General features: G+C 47.4%; 1 protein-coding gene across 1 annotated transcript in view; it reads left to right on the top strand.

Annotated features, from left to right (window-relative positions):
* The first annotated feature begins 3,228 nt into the window (after positions 1 to 3,228).
* Positions 3,229 to 17,781, top strand: part of LOC142582931 (uncharacterized) — a 117,291-nt gene continuing 102,738 nt past the window's right edge. The window contains exon 1 of the mRNA XM_075693071.1: positions 3,229 to 3,720. Coding sequence (XP_075549186.1) covers positions 3,603 to 3,720 — 118 coding nt within the window. The 5' untranslated portion in view covers positions 3,229 to 3,602. The remainder of the gene's footprint in view (positions 3,721 to 17,781) is intronic.

Below are 17,781 nucleotides of genomic sequence, written 5' to 3'. Positions count from 1 at the left end.
CCAAGGTATTCAAAACATCTGAACGTGGAATATTGCTCGTAGGGTCGGGTAATAAAAAATGAAGCGGAGAGTCAGAATGCCTTCGAGTGCTCTTTTAACCTAAGCCTGACGCGCTTTCCTGCACCGCTCGTCACAGTCATTCTTAAACTCACGGCTTGTTTACAACAATGCACAGCACAACGCACGTTACAAGCACGCGCACATCCGCCGATTCCGAGTAACACGCAGCTTCCTCACTTACGTTCCGCTTATTGTGGCACTCGGGGATGGCGCACTTAATCAGAACAACCTTTCCGCTCTTTCGCCAAAGCGCGTTCAAAGGAGCCGCCCACACATGTTACCGAGACCGCTGCTCGTACACCCGCGTGCTCGAGTGAAAATAGCAAGGCAATGAGAAGGGGAGGGGGGCATGAGGAAGGGGGGCCCATAGGGGCAGGGCAGGTAGAACGATTCGAAGTAACCCACAAGTGTGCGGTCCACAGGGGGGGTTGCGGCGTTCGGTGGATTGCCCAGGCTGTGGGTGAGCAGTCACGCGAGCGCGTGCCTAGCGCTCCCGTGAAGCAGCCAACTATCGGAGAGGGTAGCGCGGCCTCTTTCCGCCACCGCTGTTCGCCCCGCACGCATTCAGCCAGGCGCAGCAGAGACGCGCTCCGCGCCCGCGCACGCCTCTCTTGTCCCGATGCGTGATCTCGCTCTCGAAGACCGCGAAGAGCCTGGCAGGAGCGTATAGTAGTCCCCCCCCTCCCCTCCTTCTTTCCCTCCTACTTCCAGCACGCACACCCTTATTTTCGATGCGCACCCCCTAGAGCCAGCAAACTGTGTGTTGGCGGAGAGGTACAGTGTAACGGGGAAGTGGTTCCCGCTGGCGATGATGGCCTGCCGTTTCTATACCGATGCGAATGAGATTCAGAAAGCAAACTTATAGCGGTCCCGGCCTTAAGGGAAATAGATGGGAAGCCTAAGTGGATAAAATGAGAAGACAAAACAAAATGAAAGCGAGATGAGTGCTGTGGTGGTGGTGATATCTGTTGCACGAGGTCGACTTTTCTTTCTTTTTGTTTTTTTTTTAAGTGTGCAAATATACTTCGTGCGTGCTGGTGAACCAACGCATTCTTTTATTTTTCTCATGCGGTTCCTCTGTAACAACTGCTAACTCACCTACGAGGCTATACACACATGCCAATGCCAGAGGCACTCTTGAGTCCCACAACACACGTTGGTTGAGAATCAGGAAGAAATACGATTGAAAATGGGCTTCAACAAATGCCCTTTCGGCAGGGAAAACATAAATTCGTTTGCCAGACATTCTGACCAAAGCAACAAGGAATACGAAAACTAAAATGCGTTTTATTTGTTTTCGCATTTCTGCTTGTGTTTAGACCTGGGCTGACGAAATATTGCTGTCGATGGTTACGTGCTCAATTTGAAGCAATAGCAAATCCGAGGATGAAAAGCCTGGTAGATGACATACAATGTATAAACATTTCCTCTGTAAATGACTCTCGAGCACGAAATGTGCGTGGAAAATGTGGACACGAGATACATAAAAACAACGAGCATTTGGTTCCGCCGCTTCAATCTTAAACTCGCACATGCCGTCTTGGAGATCAGTGCTTTAGCCGCATGTCCAAAGTGCTCAAACAGCTCTCCTCTGCTAATGACACATCTGCAAGTGCGATATACAGTGTAATGGTGGCAGTACCGCATGCATTGTAGTAGACGTATGCTGGTGCAATTCTTGTGTCGACTAAGAATCTTCGCAAAAAAAAAAGAAAAAAAAAAGAAACGATACATTAGCCCATACTGGCTAACATACCCAAGGTACCATCCACCTAACATATCAACTGGAATTGTGGAAAAGAAGAAGCAAAGAGGAATACTGAGACAGAGTAACAGCGGAACAGAAGTTGCGAAACCACAATATTGTTCCCAAGGTGCACAATATGGAAAATAAGATGTCTAATTATAATTACAACAATATACTCTTAGAAGTAATACAACAATATACTCTATTTATATTCCAAGATTACCTTCCAAGGTTACCTTCGTGCTTAATTTTTTTTTGTCATAAAATCGAGTGCAGTCCTACTTATTAGAGAGAGGGAGAATAGCGGATGAATCCGATTTAATCTTGGCCACTCGCCATTCTTCGAGGTGCACCGATATCCCCAGGCACTTGCGCCTTAACTCCCGCTGCAGTACAGATGTTGTGTCCCAGAATCCAACTAGTGACCTCACTGCAGTTTCGCCGGCCTGCGAGCATTATAAAAGAGTTGTGCACTCCTAGCTTCTGCGCTAGTCGTTACCCTTTCTGCCTGTTCGCGTAGCGACTTGTCCGTCAGTTTTGCGCCACCCTCGGCAGGCGACGTCGAGAACGCACCCTGTCTCAAGCTTTATGTGTATAGTACGACTCAGCAGCAACGTCTATATACGCTACCCGCACATGTGAATTCGCGTACTCTACTTCGTTAGTAAGAGAGGAGAAGCATGGGACGAATATATTTCCTCTGAGCATCGCATTGAAGGAAATAGAAACAGAAAGGAAAGGAAGTTCTTCACGAACAGATCCACTGACTGCATTCTATGCACACACTATTCTCGTTATTCAGAGCGGCGAAGATGCAGAAGAAAGGAGCAGCCAGTTTTCCAGCCCGCCGCAAAGAGGAGGAAACGAACTTAGTCTCGGAAACACGATTGGACTTCAAAAGCTCCGTCTAACAGAGAAAACAGGAGGAACAAAGGAGAGAAAAGGCCGATGAAGAGACCGCAGTATAGGCTAATGTAACAGCGGGCAAACAGAAAGGAGACAGGAGCGGGCTCGCGCGAGCGAGCAAACGAAGTTCCGGAGTCGAAATGAGGGGACGTCGACGACGACGAGAAACTAACGAAATGAAAAGAAACCGGCGCGAAGAGGTGCGACGAGCACCGAGAGAAAGCTCGAGCACAACTCCAAGATCAGCGCCACACCAGTTTTCGAATCTCGGAGGCGAAGCGTCAGGCGCCCCTGTCTTTCTCCCGTGGTTTCCTAGACGGAGCCTCCGCCCCGAGAATGCTGGAAAAGTAGGGACAGTGTGGGGAGAACTCCTCTGGAAAGGACTGTAAAGCGCAAGGGTGGGGATGGGCGAGGAATGATGTAGGCGGAGTAGAGAGAAAAGAGAGAGCGAAGGGTAAACGCTGGGAAAGAGTGGCGTGCGGCGACCATTTGGGGCGGGCGGGCTCTCACAGAGGCGCGCGCCGCCGCTCAGCCGATGGGGGCGGCACACGGCTGCGTTCGGCCCGCTGAGAACGCCGCGCGCGCCGGCGGTCTTGCCGAGCTCGCCGTCGCAGCACCACCAACACTAGCAGCCGCTGCGACCACAGGTGTTCCGCTACCGCGGGCAGGCTTCGCTGCAAGGCATCACGCCGTCGTCGAGGGCAACGTCGACGCGTAGGCGAGAAGAGGCGGCGAGAGGAGCTTCCTGTGGAAACCTTAACAGTTGTGAAAGCACATTAATCTCCGTCTTTCTCATTTCTTTGGCCCCTTTCTCTCTCTCTGTCTTGACGTGCGTGTGATCGGGACATGCTTCGGACTTGCCACAGCGCGTTCGGCCCGAACCGCGGTGATGACGGTGTCTGAGCCACCTCCTTCGAGGGACCTTGCTGTCAACATGCGGCCAAGACCCGGGGTCGGATATTGGGCCGCACTCCTTGTGTGCGCCACGCTGCTGCTCGTCAGTCCGGGTGAGCACTTTGTGTCCACTCTGCAAGCGTTGGGCGGCGAGTTAGTCACTTTCATGCTTGAACTTAAGAGCATTAACCACACTATTTATTTGTTTATTTGTCTCGCCGAAGTGCAACTAGGCTATACTCGCCAGGATAAGAGCAATTTTATCGTTGCGGTAAAAACAAATGCAAGCGGCGCAGCGCTGCGGACTTTGATGCAAAGCGAAACTTGCGTCCGCTCCAGTTCAAGCCGAGCGCGTGGATTGTGACGCGCGTTCGAATGTCTTCCCAGAACTTGGACTATGCTGTACTTTGCGTGGTGCTGCTGCTAGTTTGCCACGTGTGCGTGTTTTAAGTGCGACAGTTCCCGGAGCACACAAACGCGGTATTCGTGTACAGGCTGACGTGCACGCCGACACTTGCACATCCGTTCAGATCATTTCAGTGGACAACTATATTGTTTCCTTCTTAATCGCAATAATAAAGAAAATGCTGCAACACATCCGAAGCAATATAACACTGCGATAACGCACTTCTCAACGCAATAATTTGGGCATCTTTCTTCAAATTTTGCAAGTATTTTGATACAGCGGAATGAAGAAAAATAAAACACATTGGCCAACTTTATGCAGATGGTGTTAGAGATGGGCTCATGTTCTGCCATGTTTTTAGAGTACCAGACGCAAATGGATAATTGATGACTACTTTCAATTTTGTTCCTTCGTGTCTGGGACGTCCTGATGGGCTAGTAGACTCAGTTTCGGTTGACATTATTGAATGCGTGAATTAACACGATCCAAACAAGGAAGCACGGTCAGAATCAGTGCTTTTCTTGTCCAGGTTTCCTTGTGCTGTCTGTGTTTATTCGCGCTGTCAATCGGGTGTTTCCTTTTTCACGTCGTTTACTTCCTTGCGCCGAGCGGTTGATATGCTTGTTCATTAAGAGCTTGTTCCTACTTATGCGTTTTGTAGCAGCCGAACTTTAGTGAAAAAAAAGAAAAGACGTGAGTACACCCCAAATAAAAAGCGTATACCCCTTGGTAGTGGAGAGGGCCGGTCGAGCCAAGACGGCACAAGGCATCCAGAATAGGGGTGGATATATGGGGTGGATCCGACCCCATATACTAAGCTGCTCAGTAAATATGTCTCTCTTCGCTATTTTCTCAAGATTCTCTAACGAAGGCACATCGCCGAAGCATGTTATTGATTTATTTCTTAATTTAGTGTAGTTTATTACTAAACTTGTTATATACATGGTTCTAAGACTGCGAAAAAAAAAAAAAAGCGACGCGGAAATGGATCCAAGAAACGCACTGCGCGATGCTACGACACTGTTAGTGCCGGAACATGTTGTAGGATCCTTTGATTTTATTTTACTGGACGTTAACAAGTGGTTATATATTACTATACGTATATGATTGAGGGACTTAATTACTTCCTTGTTTCTGCTATGATGCTGCTGCCAACTTAAGTTCCCCTTCTTACCAGGGGTTTTTCCGCGTATGCACTCTTCGCTAGCTCAATACCTGACCGTGACAGCTCGAGTTTGAAGTCTGGCGCGTACGTCAGGTTATGTCTTTTAACTAAATCAGTAATTACAAAGTAAACACTCGCAAATTCGAGTTTGCCAAAGCAATGGCTTGGACGGTCAGCCAGCTAGGCTGACTGACTCTATTCGAGCAACGTAGATGGCACCACAGGTACCGTACTTTACGTTCGGATTCGCCGATGCGGCGCGGCTGGTTCTTCCGGGAGCGCATTAGCACCAAGACTTGTGAGCAGGCCAGAACGAAACGCACTTTAGTGTTTTAAGCACGAAACACTTGTTAGAAGTCGGGTTTTCGTTCTCTGTCACATAAACAATCAACCGGCGGGAACACGATGACTTCGCCATTATACACGACGCTAAATTGCCGACGGTGTCTCATTCGATTTTGTTGCACGTTCGCATGTACACGCTCGGAGAGGAGATAGTCTGTCACAAGTAGTAGTGTTATTTTCGTGGGGTAGGCAGGCATAACGTCGTCTGCAGACATGTGCTTCCATCGATTCCTTCCGGGCGAGTCCGCTTAAACCTAAAAGACGAGGCCGCTTCAAAGTATCGAAGGCCAGCGGCCCATAGCTTCAGTGACGTGCTCGCACGATACCCGCACTTATTCCGTAGCACGCCAGATTTCTTTGCTTACTTTTCTTATTCAAATTTACAACTGAACTTGCGGTGGAGCTTTACTGCTACACGACGAAGCTATGCAAGAAAGTCTACCCCTCAACGTTCGATAGAGAACGTGGCTTTGTATGCCGGGGTTCCCGAGATGCGCGAACTTAATCAAATGAGCGGCGGCTTGCAGAGGTGCAAGGACCCTTGTCGTATTGAATACATCAATTCCTGATAGGTCATCTAGAATAAGCAACATTGGGCTAGGTCATTCCTGATAACGGGGGAGGTAACGGGAACGCTCCTGTGGCCGATAGCTCTCTCTATGCCGTGCAGTAGTTTCGATGTCTGCTTTGAACAACGCAGCTGCGGTGATCACGGCTGGCAATACTAAGAAGCAGTAAAGTTTCTCTCTGTCTAGCCAAATGACGGCGCCAGCGCCACATGGGTTACGAAAATTAGATCGCTGGAGAGCTTCGTCCCGATGCAGTCATTGGCGTGCCTTATTAATTTTGAATAACCCAGACACGTGGCCTAATGAGGCAACGTATTGCGCAGCGAGGTTCCTAATCATATCCTCTGTGTTAAATTTCTGCGCTAACAAAGCGGTGCTTTATAGTTAGGATATATCTATATGCGTGCCGGATATCGGCGCAGAACGTGAGCGTGTCAAGCGCGAAATTAAAAAGTACTGACAACATACGCCCCCTGTGACATCCTATTATTAGTACACTATGAATAAGATGCTATAAGTAGGACAACAGGAAAAATAAGAAAAAGAGCCTAGATAGTATCTGTGCTCACGGATAGATATAAAAGCGCCATTTGCAGTCACGCTGTGAGGATGCTGTGTCACTAAATCGTCGCATTGCCTGTTTCTGCATTGTCCCTTTTTTCACGCTGTCTGCCTTATGATGGACGCGGTTTGAAAAACGTAACTAATTCTTATGTGAACTCCAGGAGCGCCGCTCTGACTCCGAGACACCTCTAGGGAAATATATTACTCGCTGACAGCAGGAGGGACCTTGGTAAAGGCGCCACCGGTCCAAAGTCTGCATTAAAAAGTTTACGGCTGTCTCCAAAAGGGGTAGATGCGTGGAGAGCCACTTGAGCTGAGAAGTAATCATATCTGCGAAGTAGTTGCGTCGCTGGTGGCCCCACCGGACCATAGAGAGAGAAGTATTTTTGACGACAGGCAGCAATAAAGCATAGTGACTTCTGTATACCTTGACAAGAAAGAATTCACATTCTCTCATCCTGGTCTCCACAGTGGTGTCCTTGTCATTTCTAGAATGTTATTGTCGGAGTAGCACATTGCTCATCATTTAATAAACAACAGCAACAACAGCAGCACTGCACTTGCTTTTGATTAAAGCGATGGAAAAGGAGGCACTCTGCATTTGCAGGGACGGTAAACCTGATAACTTTGACGAGAGCAATGACCTGTCTGCTGGAGACAGCGAATCACGAGGAACTTAAAGAGGTTGACAGAAATTTGAGAGAAGTAGTAGTAGTAGTAAAAACTTTATTAAGAAAGGAAGTGGGGGAAAAGCGGTCAAAGAGCGTTTGGTGGCTCCTTTAGTCCAGGGCTCCACTGGGGGAAAAGAAATGAAACCAATAGACAAAGTTTTAAGGAGATTAAAGGCACGAAATCTGTACAAGGGTGACTTATAGTTTGCTTGAGTTGCAAGCCCTTCGTACGTGAATCCATGAATACGTACATCCTGTGAATAGATGCCTGAGCAATAGGTGCCGTGTAAGAAAGGAAGAAAAAGAAAAATGTCCGTACGCCACCTTAACTTTACGTCAAGGTGTGCTCACACAGCGTTTGCGGCTATTAGCGCGGACTTCACTCGATACCGACTTTAATACCAACAATTATTTAAATTCAGTAACCGAGTCTTTCAATTCGTTTTTTTGTTTTGTTTACCGGATACGAAATGACTTCACTCGAACTATTCTAGATTCGGCCGTTGGTCGTCAGCGATTGAACAACAATTTGCATATTTAATTTTGAAAACTCTCGCTTTGAGGTGCACGTTTGGCTAAAACAAACCGACACTGGGAGGTGGGAAGCTTATACAGCCTGTGTTAAAAGACAAGAATATTCTCCACTGCTACCGAAAGAGGATTCCGCGTGAAGCATTGTGGTGACACGGCGTTATCCTGCACTAGGCACGCCTTCACAATATCACAGCCTCTGCTATACCCAGATTTTGCAAAATACCAGCACAGGACAGTGTACGCGACCTGAGCGTCATCATAACGCCTCTATACTTCATTCCGTTTGCAGTGAACCACATTTTTCTGGAACAGGCGGCGCAACTCGTCTTGAGATGGTACCACAGCCGGTATAAAACACGTCATAGAAGGAATGGACTACGCGACTAACGAACGCAAAATGGAAGCATCGGAAGGAACCGGCAGTTTCTGGTCGCTCCCCCCCCCCCCCCCACTTCCTCCACCACCCACACTACTTCGAAGTTCCCAGAGTTCCCTTTATACCATCCGTCTGTGAAACAATGCACTGCGAAGAAAGAACCCAACCGGTACCTGTCAGCTCCCGTTTTGTTCGCCCAGACAATGAGCGCACAATTTGGGCCGTGGTGAACGGGTTGGAAAGACGGCAACGTATTTTTCTTTTCGTGTGGGTAAGCGCTGGTCCACGTCTCTTATCACTTCTTTCCTCTTTTTTTTTTTTTTGCCTCCATATTACACGTTCATCTCTTTCTTCAGATTTTTTTTCTTTCTCTCTCATGGGGTGACACGACACGGCCCTTTCAACCCGCAATCGAATATTATGCAAATGAACGCGTGCCGTCCATTTGTCTCGTCACCGGAGCCCGTAATACGAAAACCATGAGCTGTCAACGGCAGCGGCTGGCCGGTTCCTTTTCGTCGGGGACGCTGCTGGCCGCTCAGGGCCGAGTGTTTGGTGAGGAACTGAGCTGAAACGAGGCGGGCGGAGTGGGTCGCGGTGTTCGAAGAGGACCGAGGGAGCTCCCGAAAGGGGAGTAAGCACGTAGGTTTGAAAGCTTATGGACAATCGAGAGGATGGAATGAAGCTAAACAGAAATGATGAAAAGAGATTGTTCTTCAAAAAGAGTTATAGGTATTCGCGGAAGGCAGAAAAGAAAGAAACAAACGAAAAGCTGTTGAAGACGGGCAGAAATGACCCGGGAATTTAAGAGGTCCCTGCTTTCGTGAACCGTAATGACAGCTGGGTCGTCGCAGTGCCAAATCATTTTTCTTGCACGGCAGCATTTATTTCTTTGCTATCAACATCGCTTAAATTTCTTTCTCCTATATCGAAAAATACAGGCATTCAGATATTTCGACCCATGTCAGCTCCACACAGCTCTCGCGAAAAAGTGAAGTCAGGGACGTTTTCTCGGTTTCTTTATTTGTTTTTTTTCTGTATCGGAAATGAACCTGAGCGCTTTAAACACAGCATAATATCACTTGCTCTAGTCTTTATTTTGTTTCAACCTCCCTTTTGGCTGCGCCACATGAGGACGTCCGATACAACACAGAGAAAAACGAAACAGAATTGATAAGCCCTTGTTGAACTAACCTCGTTCTTTCGTCTGTTTTCCGATCATCTCGTTTTTCTTTCATCAACGACGCGGCTTCAACAAAAGCATCGTTGATCAGCAAGAGTCAACAAAAGCATTGTTGACTCTTGAGCGATTATGTTAATTAAATCCCCGCTTGTGTTTCTTCTTTACTATTTCGTTCATTTTCCTTACGGACGATTGGCACTGGTACAGGGTCCTGGCGACGTTCCAAACAGCACATCGTCCTCGCTGCGCGTGCTATCTAATCTATCCATCTGTTTGGTCTTCGGGCAGAGTAACGAGTTTAATTTTGTGCAAATAAAGAAAAAAAGAAGGAAGAAGCCAGACCCATTATTCAAACTTCCCGGAAGAGATATAAACTTGTTTTTGTCCGTGTCCCTCTTGTTGGTTGCTTTCCTTGTATTCTTCGGATGATATAATTAAAGGCGTTTGTAGCTGTGCAAGGAAGGACCATCCCTGTGTGATTTGAGTTAGAACGATCCCTGGAAGTATGTTTGCGGCCGTGTACCTGTGTAGAATGCGGCGTTATTACGAATATCGAATGCCGTTTCGGGACCCAAGCATCGATTGACTAAACATTTCTTTTCCTTCGACACGTGCACCTGTAATGAAGAAGAAAGAAATCAATCTTTTTACTCTGATCACTAGCCGCTGTTTACGTGCCAGACTATACACGCTCCAAAACGCGTACAGGTGCCTTGAGCACCCAAGGTAAATCACTTACTTATGCTAATACTTGAGCGAAACACAGTACAAGTTGGGTTATTTCTTCATAGAGAACAAAGCCAATCAATGCGTAGTCAAACCAATCGGCGTTGTTAGGGAAGAAGAGCAAATGGTAAGTAAAAAAAAAAAAAATGTTGCCGCGCTGTAAATGTAAGTGTAATGCCAGCGAATTGGATGGATTAAACATAACAACGCGTCGCATTTCGATTTTCTACTCACTTTAATTTTAAAGAAATCCGAGGATACCTAGGTACTTTTGATGAGCTGTGAATGCGAAAGCATTAATGCTTCGTGCGGTCTAGAGCGACGTTCTGCTTCGGCTTCGCGTTGTCGACGGGCTTCGTCCTCTTGCCGCTCGAGACGCTTTGCTTGGCGATTCTCTTGCGCCTCGCTCTTTCGCATGGCTTCGTGCTGCCTCCTAGAGCGTTGTGTCGCCGCTCGTTCCGTCCGACGTGCATTGGGAGAGTTGGCGACGGCGGTGGATTTCGCTGCCTGCCTCTTCGCTCGTTTTGCTGCATTATTCTGCTCCCTTACTTCGCTTGCGGTGTACTGGTGTGGACGGAGAACGTTTCGCTCCTGCCGAGGTTGCGGCCGACGACGATTTAGATGCCTCGGACTCCGTAGCGGTGCGTGCTGCCCGAGCCAGCAAGCGCCGCCATGGAGCAGCCTCGGTTGCCGGATCGGGCACCGCGCTCAGGCGTCTGAGAGCGAGGAGGAAAGTGACGTGGCGTCGCGGCGATGCCCTCTCCCGTCACGCAACGCCTGGCGCGCTAAAGCACCAGCAGGATGTTACATTTTGGCCACTCGGCTCCGTCGAAGCACGCTCGGGCCACGGCGTCGCAGCCAATGGAAATTTGCCGAGGCGGGCTTGTAACGGTGGCGCCGCAGCCAATTTAGGTGCCGTCTCGCTGGCGCAGACTACAGATGCCGGCTTTTTTAGCTCAATAGGCCATTTAACGCTTTCGTATTAATATGTCAGTCGTCTTAGCGGCCTTATATCTTGAAGCTGTTTAACGGTACCGAGACTAAAACCAAATACTAGGTTCTTCGAAAATTGTCTTACAGCACTGAATTAATAACAACTATATATTCCCGAAAACAATTGTCTATTAAAATAAACACACTCTTGAAGAAAACAAAAAAATAATTTTGGAGAGCTTTTTGCGTTGGATGGAGCCATTTGGAAATGTAAAACAGTACCTTTTCGCTTATTTCAGACCTTTACACTGTGCCTGGTCGCTCTGTTTTATTTACTTTCGTTTATAAATAGGCACACGCAAATTTAATGAAAAAAAATACTGCAGAAATCTTAAGTTTTTGTTCATGTTCTAGGCGAGGTTGTCTTTTTTTTTTTTTGCGTGGCGTGAACCGAGCGATCTACCAAAGCAACGACAGCTGTCTCTACAGACCATCGCACTATAGGAAGCCGACCTCAAATATCAAATTCCAAACAACTGCACACCTGCTCCTTTCGCTAGATAACTTCACTAGAAGACCGAAACAACGAAAAAAAATCTGTTCTGCACTATTTCAGAAAGATATACCTGAGTACTAAATGAATTTACGGTGTTACGTTCAATTATACGCTCTTTTCCAGCAACTTGATTGTGTACTGGCCAAGAGCTGGAATGTCGTAGACCGGTCGTCAGAGACGCATCTGCATGTACGCGCGCGCGCGCGCGCGCACACAGACACACACACACACACACACACACACACACACACACACACACACACACACACACACACACACACACACACACACACACACACACACACACACACACACACACACACACACACACACACACACACACACACACACACACACACACGCGCGCACACACACACACACACACACACACACACACACACACACACACACACACACACACACACACACACACACGGGCGGTAATATTGCTCATGCATCATTTTAAAGGCGACAATTGAAGTGGCCAAATTATTTAGGTGTAGTGGCAGCGAAGGCTACGATACTTAGAAGTAGTTCTATCCGGACAGCACGTAAGCGTATCGACCTATACCGTAGAGAGGGAAGTTTTGAAATCTGTACTCGAAGTCGGATGTAGCTGCTGCCCGATTCCGCGCAGGATCAAACACGTTGCATGATACACAGGCTGCTGCCCGCACCCTGTTTGCACGCACATTACAGTGGCGGGCATCGCGAGTGGCATTGTATGCAGTGATCACGATAATAGCGATATGTCGTGACCACTGCCGACTCAGCCTGACGCTGCCCGTCGGTCAAGCCATTAGGGTACGTACACCCGAGACCACGGCGCCTATTTTCACTCGGTCCATATCGAAATGAGTATAGAGTAAACAGGAATGAAGAAGTTAATAGCTGGGCCATTTTTTTCTCTCTTGTTCGCAAATATAATAACCCACGGCCGTCTATATATATTTCCTAGCGTGACTGTCATCAATACACGCGCGTAATATGCTTATTTTTCCCCACAGGGAGTAAAAAACCTAAGGAAGCTATGAAGTATTTCACTAATGAGCAAAACCACTCTGCATTACCCGTTCTTCTCAGAAACTGATTGTTGTCGCAACCACTATTATATGGCAGCAGAGAGCAGAATAATAGAAAACAAAAACAAAAAGGATGCGTTACAAGCAGCAATAGACAGTGGCCATAAGCAGCGCTCGTGAAGCAATCTGCAGCACTGGAGGATGCGCGGGAATAATTTATGCCACGTTGATCAGCTTATTTTGTTGAGCAACTTTCTTCAAGGTGGTTGTTTGACTCCCGCTACTACTGTCACATCTCCAGCTTTTTAGCTGGAGATGTGACACATGGTCACAGACGCATGGCCACATGGCCGACACATGGCCACAGAGGCCTTGCATGGTCCATGAAAGTTTGACCTGAGGGGGGACTTACCTTATCTCTTTCTAAGGGCACGTGTCTGCTTAAAACACAGGCTCACGGATCGGCTGCATGAATAAGGCGCACGAATACGCCTTATGAAATGCAGCCTAAATAGACCGAGAGCGTCGTTAGCTTTCGTAAGAGGTCCGTTGCGCCAGTCACACCGCTCCGCCCACCGGCAGGTATTTGCTTTGTACAGGTACGCCTAATGCGCTAAGCCGTGACATTTCTGGTCGATACTGTAATTTGCTTCTCCGGAATGGAAGCGATCTGTGTTCACGCTATTACATTACGGTATACAGATGCTCTCTGCTTCGTCATCGCGCATATTCTACCAGTTTTCCTACCTTATCAGCGTTTCCGTGCTTCTTGCCTCATCTATATACACAACACGCCCATTTAGTTATCCCTCTTTATCTTATCCGGCTTCGTAATTCATATTAATGGGGCCTGACATGGCGGACATAGACAATTCCGTAGGGGACGTGATGAAACCTGCAGTGAACGCTAAAACACGGTAGCAAAATATAAGACATATGTGACGGAACACCAAAGAACCAAATATAGCGACGTATATCGCATCAGCAGATGAAGCTTTTCGTTGTCACTACAAAAAGGAGCGATCAGAGAGACGTCGTCATGACGGCAGGCAAAAAAGAAAAAAAAAACATGTGAGATAATAATTGCAATAACGACAGTTATCGATTATGTTTCAAGGTTATAACAAGGTTGTCTCTCCCCCTATTGTGATTAGAGTTGTGGAAGACTTCGAATTGACCTCTGGAACCTCATCTTCCTTTATGTGCACTGAAATTGCAGGCGCGGGCGTTCCGAAGCACCGGCAGACAGCCGAATAACATGCAGATGGTTCGAAGTGCCCACGATAATTCGGTGCAGCAAGTTTTGTGCTCACCATCATCCCAATCTCTGACACCGTGGGTTCTTGCTGACTGCCAGTAGGTCAAATAGTACTCAAAACCACCGCAATAGAATGCCAATATATCATATATCAAGCTGCACACTGCATGTCCTATTGGAAGATAAGAGAGTGTAGGATCTTCATGCTTCAATATGCCGCGGCTACAAGCCTCTCCCGAAGATGCAAAGCTAAGGCGCTTCGGTCTCAATGCCGCTAAGCCGAGGTTCACAACCTGGCGCCATCCCTCACATGCAAGCATGCGCGCACCATCTCCCGCATTACTTGCGCCTTCACAGTGCAGTGCATAGTAAGCGAAGCTGGGCGGATAACGCTGAAAACGAACCGACAAAGAAAAGGCGAGAAAGCCTAGTTTGCTACATACACTCCCCTGGAAGGGCTCACCCGTGCACAAAGCTGAATAGGGACCGAAGGCTTGCCCACGATTCAACGTGACGCGGGCATCCGTTAGTCTGGGTGTAGGGGCCTGGCAAGGGTAGGCAATGCAATGTCTCACTCCCGCGAGCCGAAGTAGTTTACGGTGATTACGGCAAGCCCAGAGAAAAGCTCAATGAATAATGCACTTTTGTTCAGGGGTGGGCTATGTGAAGGAAGGGTGCCTACGCCGTCAGCTATGCTTCCTTTATCTTAAACCCCAACCTGAGTAGCCATTCCTTTTGCTGCCGCCTCGTAGTACACGTATCGTAGTATACGTATACTCTGCGCAAGAAGTTGTATACGCTCTTCTCCTGTTTGATTTTTTTTCACTTCTATTCCTGGATAATGTTTGTTCTTTTAGCTTCTGTATATCCACATCCCTTGTTGTCAGCCTTCCAAAGCAGTGTATTCCATTGTGTGCGTCTTCTGCATTCTTCGCTGTTGTTTGCCGGCCATATGTCTAGATGCGGTCGGTTAGTCTTTTTATTTCTCGGGCGACACGGCGTATAACCAGGATGTGCCTCAGGAGCATTGAAAAGTTTTTTTTCCATATAGCTTTTCGACTACGTTTCCTCTTTTTGCTTGAAACCATCTTTGTTCTCTCCACTTTTTTCTCAATGTTTCCGTCTATTCGGAACTATCTGACTAATGCGGACTCTCAAAGAAATCGATGTCACAATGATATCCATACATTTCATTTCCCACTACCGTTTCTTGTATTATACAAAGGGCGTAAGGGAAAGCAATCACGCTAACATTATATTGCTGCTCTTTTTGAGTTCGACACCTTGTACAAAAGACCTGACGATGTTATATTTAAAAACAAGGAAAGGTATACCATAACATCCTCCTTTTCTTAAAGCCACATATACGTATAATATTCATGATAATAGCTCCTGAATGGGTCACTGATGACTTTTATTTAAAGCCTTGTTTCAACAGTATCTGAGAGGCGAGTGGCCTTGCATTAAGAATATCGGAGATGCGATAGCATCGTATCAGTCGAACATGATTTGTCTTAAAATTCAGTAAAAACGCAGTGTAAGCTTTCATGCGTTCGATGAGTGAATTTCGGCAAGCACGCGTTCACTCGATGTATTTCACACGACTGTGCGTATAAAAATATCTTACAGAAGTGAATCAAGCAATCAGTGCTCACTGAAGAAAAAAAAAGGTAACTGAAAGACAGTGTTTCTGACAGGGTGCTTCTATTTTGCCCAATATCCTTCTTTTCTTCCCTTGCAAAATGGGTCGGTAAACATTTCTACGCGTCATTTACGCACTTCACCATCATCCATTTTCCCTGCGTCTCTTCGCAATTATTATTAGCGCTGCGAGCTCCCAGTTTTTATTCTTTTTTCCCAAAATTTTACACGCAGATCACGCATTACCTAAAGCTATGCTACAAAGAGAGCGACAGACAGACAACGAAGACAAAGACGAAACAATGACGACAAAATGCTACTTGCTTCAAAAACGCTTCCCGCTCGCTTCAATCTTTCATTCGCTTACATCCCTATTAAGACTTAACAGCAGCAAGGGAGGCTCGTCCATCGCTTCTCCGAAGACATTCAGCTATACTCCCACCAGAGTGGCGAAGGCAGGGGAGGCGGAATGAGAGGAGCAGCGGGGGGGGAGGCGATCGTGTCGTTGCTGCTCTTTTGCAAGGCGCAGATTTCCAGCTTCGAAATGCGCTCAGCGCTCCCCGGGAAGGCGCACGCTGTCATTTACTCTTCGTCGCAAATTATTTTTCCGCCTCATTGCCCCGACGCCCGAGCACCCAGAGCGCGCCCAGCTCCGCAAATTCTCCCCTTTTTTCTCCGCCACTCCGCGTACCCGACCTTCGGCGGATATCTTAAATGGATTCTTGACGACGCAATCCCGCGTTGCAGAAACGCAAACAGCAGCGCCCAATGAAAACCCATAAAGAGTCGCTGCGTTCGATGCGAACACCGAGCGCTACTGGGACGAGACCGGAGGAACAACCGGTATGAGAGTGAGAGAGAAAAGAACAAAAAAAAGAAAAGAAAAGAAACAACTTTACTGCAGTAAAGAGACGACGACTAGAAAGGGCTCCGCGATGGAAGCAAGATTCGAACCCTCCTCCTTCGCCCTTTCCGCGGACTCCTCAGAGCGGCGCACAAGTCGCGAAACAAAAATGCGAGCTCGTTCGATGGTTTGCTTCTCGGCAAATAGGGAAAAAAAGAATAACAATAAAAAAGGTAAAAGAAATGAGAAAGACAGCACAGAAGCTGGAAGAATCGAACTTTAATATCGAAGGCGAGAAGGGGGATAAAGAGAGCTCCGAAGTGTAGCCGCTGTGCTATTGACGCCGCGCGTCGGGCTCAAATGGAAGATAGGCATAAATTATTTCGTTGACACAAATTTCGTGTCAGCCTGCCAGCTTTTTCTACGGGACTTTCTCTTGTATCTGCACGGGGCGGTGTTGTAGCCCCGCAAAAGACCGTGGGAGAACGAGGGATGGCGGTGCAGCGCTGGTGCCAGAATGGATGGCGTTAGCACGGCGCTTGACTAATTACTTCGATTTTTATGGCGAGGCTGACACCGTGATTTTGAGTTCTTCTTTTTCCGTCTAACGAGGCACGTAGGCAGCAGTTTGTCTTCTGTGCCTCTTTATCCTCCTGTTCGTGCCTTTATAGGCTCGCGTAATTAGGGAAAATATATATTCCGCCTAGTTTTTCCCGCCGATGAGCAGAGCAGGTGCAACTCCCTTTTTCTTTCTGTGCGCGTTCTTTTTTTTTTTTTGTTCTCTCACTTCAGGCGCAGGTGCCGGTGACTCATGTTTTTGACAGCTTTGTAACTTGCACGTTCGAAACCTGGCAGGTATAGCAGCTTTTCTCAATTCGCGCATTTCGTCACAGATATCTTCGTCCTGGCGCGCGCTTTGTGCGCTGGCGTGGTGATGTAACTGACTGAGCATTCCGGCGTACTTTATATCACGAAGTGTTGCAGATGTGTGCTTTGTATCTCTAACGGAGCCTTGAAAAATAATGACCTATGTGATGTGTATCAGGGTTGCGCAACTTTTTTTTTCTTTTTTTGGAGTTAATGTCGCGGGCTGGAGTCATCCTTCGCATTAATGTCTCCTTCCATAAGTTTCACGCTGAAGAGATCAAACCGCTGCCTTTATGAAATAGTTGACTTCTACAGCAAAGAATGAGTCATGTTATACAAGCATTAACTTCTTATTGGGACCTGGATGGGTGACGCCCAACAAGATACGAAATGAAAGAAATGCTTCGCGCACTCATTCGAGGCGTCGTACAAGGCTTATTCGTTTGATATTTTGACGTAGCACCGGTCAACTAATAAGGCGTCTGAAGAACAGCGGTAGGCACTTATGCCTCCT

Source organism: Dermacentor variabilis, chromosome 5 (genome assembly GCF_050947875.1).
Source record: "Dermacentor variabilis isolate Ectoservices chromosome 5, ASM5094787v1, whole genome shotgun sequence".
Taxonomy (NCBI): Eukaryota; Metazoa; Arthropoda; class Arachnida; order Ixodida; family Ixodidae; genus Dermacentor; species Dermacentor variabilis.
Note: the sequence above shows the minus strand (reverse complement) of the source record. Positions and strands in the feature narration are given on the sequence as shown.